Consider the following 3,063-nt stretch of genomic DNA (forward strand, 5'->3'; position numbering starts at 1 on the left):
CAAAATAAATTGTTAGATCAATTCAGAGTCTATTTCATCCATTTAAGAGTCAACTCTACTCAATCCATCAACTTCTATAAAGTAAAAAAATAACAGACATTTGTACAGATATTGAACACAATGATACATCTTAGCAATTCACTTCACGGAGCATGGAGTCCAGAGTCTGAAAACAGCAATATAAATTGCTGTATATCTGTGGCTTTTCTGTGCATTTTAGCACTAACGCTGAACATAGGTTCATTGAGATGAGCCTGGTATCTGACCAGCAGAGAGCAGAAGCATTCACTGAACTTGTTTCTCATCGTTTCCTTTCCAATTCCCTCCTTCATAGTCCAGCTGGCAAAGTATCATGTTGTCCTTGAAGAAAAACTTGTCCCCCACACAAAATCTGTAAAAGGGAAAACACAAGGGCTTCTAAATGTAATGAATCAGTTACAAATATGTCCAGTCTTGGTTAGGTTGAGTATTGTGATTCTGTGAAAACACTGAAGACCAAACATAGGCCATTGTTGTCGATCCATGGGTTGAAAGTAAAGTATATGTAGCCTAGTTGCTTGTTCAGGGCAAAAAGGGAACTACTGTAGCTCCTTGCTACGTCAGAAGTGAAAATAATCGATTTCAATCAGCTAATTGCTCTGCCTAATCTTACCTCTGGCGGCAGAGCTGGCAGGCAAAGCAGTCTAAATGGTAGACATTCTCCTTGGCTCTCATCACCATCTCAAAGGCAGGGATCAGCTTACTGCATGCTGCACAGTTCCCTGTCAAGCCAAAGAGCCTTGAGAGAGAGATAGAGAGAGAGAGAGAGAGAGAGAGAGAGAGAGAGAGAGCAGTGGGTCAGGTGCTATACAAGTACCCCTTGGTTGCATTAAGTAAAACATAAAATACAAGAAACCTTGGTGAACTTAAGATACAACATTTGATGTTTTAGTAGAGTTTCTGTATAAACCATGCAAATGTATGGTGAGCACTATCTAGCCTACTTAAGTCTTGACATGGATGAGATTTGTGCAAGGGAGATCAGACATTGACCAAGAGTAAATCAGGATTTCTGATGACAAATGACATTGTCATTAACACGTAACAAACAAGAGCATAAAAGCAAGCAAGCCGTAACGTACAGAATGTTCTGACCAGCCTTGGTATGTGTCTGGTGTTTCTGCTTAAGGAGGCTACGAGCCTGATGCTAATTCTTTACTAATGGTCCAATTAAAATAAATCACATGGTTTTAATCCCTCTCTTCAAAGGCTTTCAGCCTGAAGGTTATGATGATGAGGAAAACAGGAGGCAATTTAACCAATTAAACTGTCAAAAGGGTTTTCCCCCTCTAAACCAGTGCAGCTAATGAGAGACTTAGTCTCAACCAAATCCAGCTGGATTTTAACACAAGACTTGCACATGGGTGTAGTAGTGTGGAGAAAACATTAAGCAGATTGAATTGTCAGCGAGACCATATCTCCATGTTAGCCAACTGATATGATACAACATCTCAATGCAACTACTAGGTTCTTGTGTGAAAAGTAATGAGTGAATAGCCCCCAATAACAAATAGAAATCTCTGCTGAATGCGTTTAGAGAGCATATTGGGGATTGGGACATGGGGGTTCCTCTTAATCGTACCTGAGGTAATCTCGCCGGCAGAGGATCAGGTTGGCTCTTGTGTAGAGAGTGGAGCCTTCCTCACCCAGGCGACAGTCACAGCAGGCACACTTGAGACAGTCTTCATGCCAGTATCTGCCTATAGCCTGGAGCATGAAGCGGTCCTTGATCCCCCTCTTGCAGCCGGCACAGCCCTTAGGCTTTCCATCTGCATTAAAATACATTACTTGTATTACTGGAAAACACAGAGGACCATAGTGGGGCAGGCACACAGATGTCTAATCTTTGGCCCAAACATTTTCTGAGGCTTAATGCAGAAGATGATTGCCAATGGCCAGTAATTATCAGCTGTCCCAAGCAATGTGGTATTACCCTGAAATCAAAGTAAACCTATTCTGTACTCATGTTTTTGTGTTCTATAAATAAAAGAGCTGATTAGGTTTGGTATACTTTTCATTAAGTCCAACAACATAACGTTACAACGTTAGACTCATACCTCATGCCATTCAGTGGACATAATTGAAGAAAAAGCTATTCGAGCACTCACTGTCCTCGTTGTCCAATACCATCGTTCTGGATATAAAACAATCCTATTCGACGAGACCTTAACGCAGTTCGAACACTTCTCTTCTTGACGCTGGAACGCAAAGCCGAATTTTTAAGGTTGTTATTAACTTCATATGGTTTTTAATGTTGACTTATTTGGAACGCTTGTAAACCACCATATATCCATAATTACTTTCTCTCTGCCAGCGTTTTCAAACTAAATTGATCAAACCTCGCGTGCTTAAAAATGATCAGTTGGTTGTCCTTTTGCTTGCCTTGTATGCCAGTGAAGCGTGGTCCCGCCTCTTGTGTGTACTGTAGTGTTGAAAGTCTGGCAAAAATTCACCGTAAAACTGTCAACGGTGCCTAACACTATGTTCATTCTACAAAGTCATCATGCTCCGGTCTGATGAGTGGCACCTCCCTTCTTTGAATCAATTATTCAATAGTCACACTCAACTCGGTCTGTTCCTGGGGTCTTTTAGAATGAACTTATTGAACTCCAACCGCAGCAATTATCCTCTGGTACGCTTGTCATGTGTGAGATGTGTGTGTGTGTGTGTGGGTGAGTGCGTACGTTTGTGTGTGTGGGTGTGTATATGTTTTGCGTTCAACCCAACCATTGCAACCCCCTCTTCATCACACTATAGACAATTTTCCCCAAATTACCAGGCTCAGCTACAAAGCTCAGACCATTTCTTTAAATTATACCTATCTACTTACCCAAATACTTTACTATGCATTATCTCCCTTTCATATGTGAATTACACCTACTATGACAAGCATGACATATTGCTTACCTGACATGACATGCATTTATTTGTAACACATGGCTGTCAATTAGTTTATTTATTGATGCTAATTAAATACATGTAAGCTTTATGTTCCTTTAGATCCAAGTTTACATTGGAAGATAC

The 3,063-nt window shown here is 40.7% G+C and overlaps 1 protein-coding gene across 1 annotated transcript; it reads right to left on the reverse strand.

Moving 5' to 3' along the window:
* Positions 1 to 253: 253 nt before the first annotated feature.
* LOC136942075 (rhombotin-1-like) lies at positions 254 to 2,169 on the reverse strand. Its single transcript, XM_067234840.1, has 4 exons — positions 2,148 to 2,169; positions 1,622 to 1,808; positions 653 to 778; positions 254 to 391 (listed from the first exon to the last, which is right to left on the reverse strand). The coding sequence occupies exons 1-4, from the start codon at positions 2,167 to 2,169 to the stop codon at positions 286 to 288; spliced, it is 441 nt and encodes a 146-aa protein (XP_067090941.1). The 3' UTR covers positions 254 to 285.
* Between the last annotated feature and the right edge of the window lie 894 nt (positions 2,170 to 3,063).

This window comes from Osmerus mordax, chromosome 4 (genome assembly GCF_038355195.1).
Source record: "Osmerus mordax isolate fOsmMor3 chromosome 4, fOsmMor3.pri, whole genome shotgun sequence".
Taxonomy (NCBI): Eukaryota; Metazoa; Chordata; class Actinopteri; order Osmeriformes; family Osmeridae; genus Osmerus; species Osmerus mordax.

Excerpts from the sequence above, each read along its gene's own strand:
- LOC136942075 (XM_067234840.1), bottom strand. The coding sequence starts at position 2,169 with ATGGTATTGGACAACGAGGACA. Across the intron at positions 1,809-2,147 it reads GGTATTGGACAACGAGGACA|ATGGAAAGCCTAAGGGCTGT; the intron begins GTGAGTGCTCGA and ends ATTTTAATGCAG. Across the intron at positions 392-652 it reads TGCCAGCTCTGCCGCCAGAG|ATTTTGTGTGGGGGACAAGT; the intron begins GTAAGATTAGGC and ends TCCCTTTTACAG.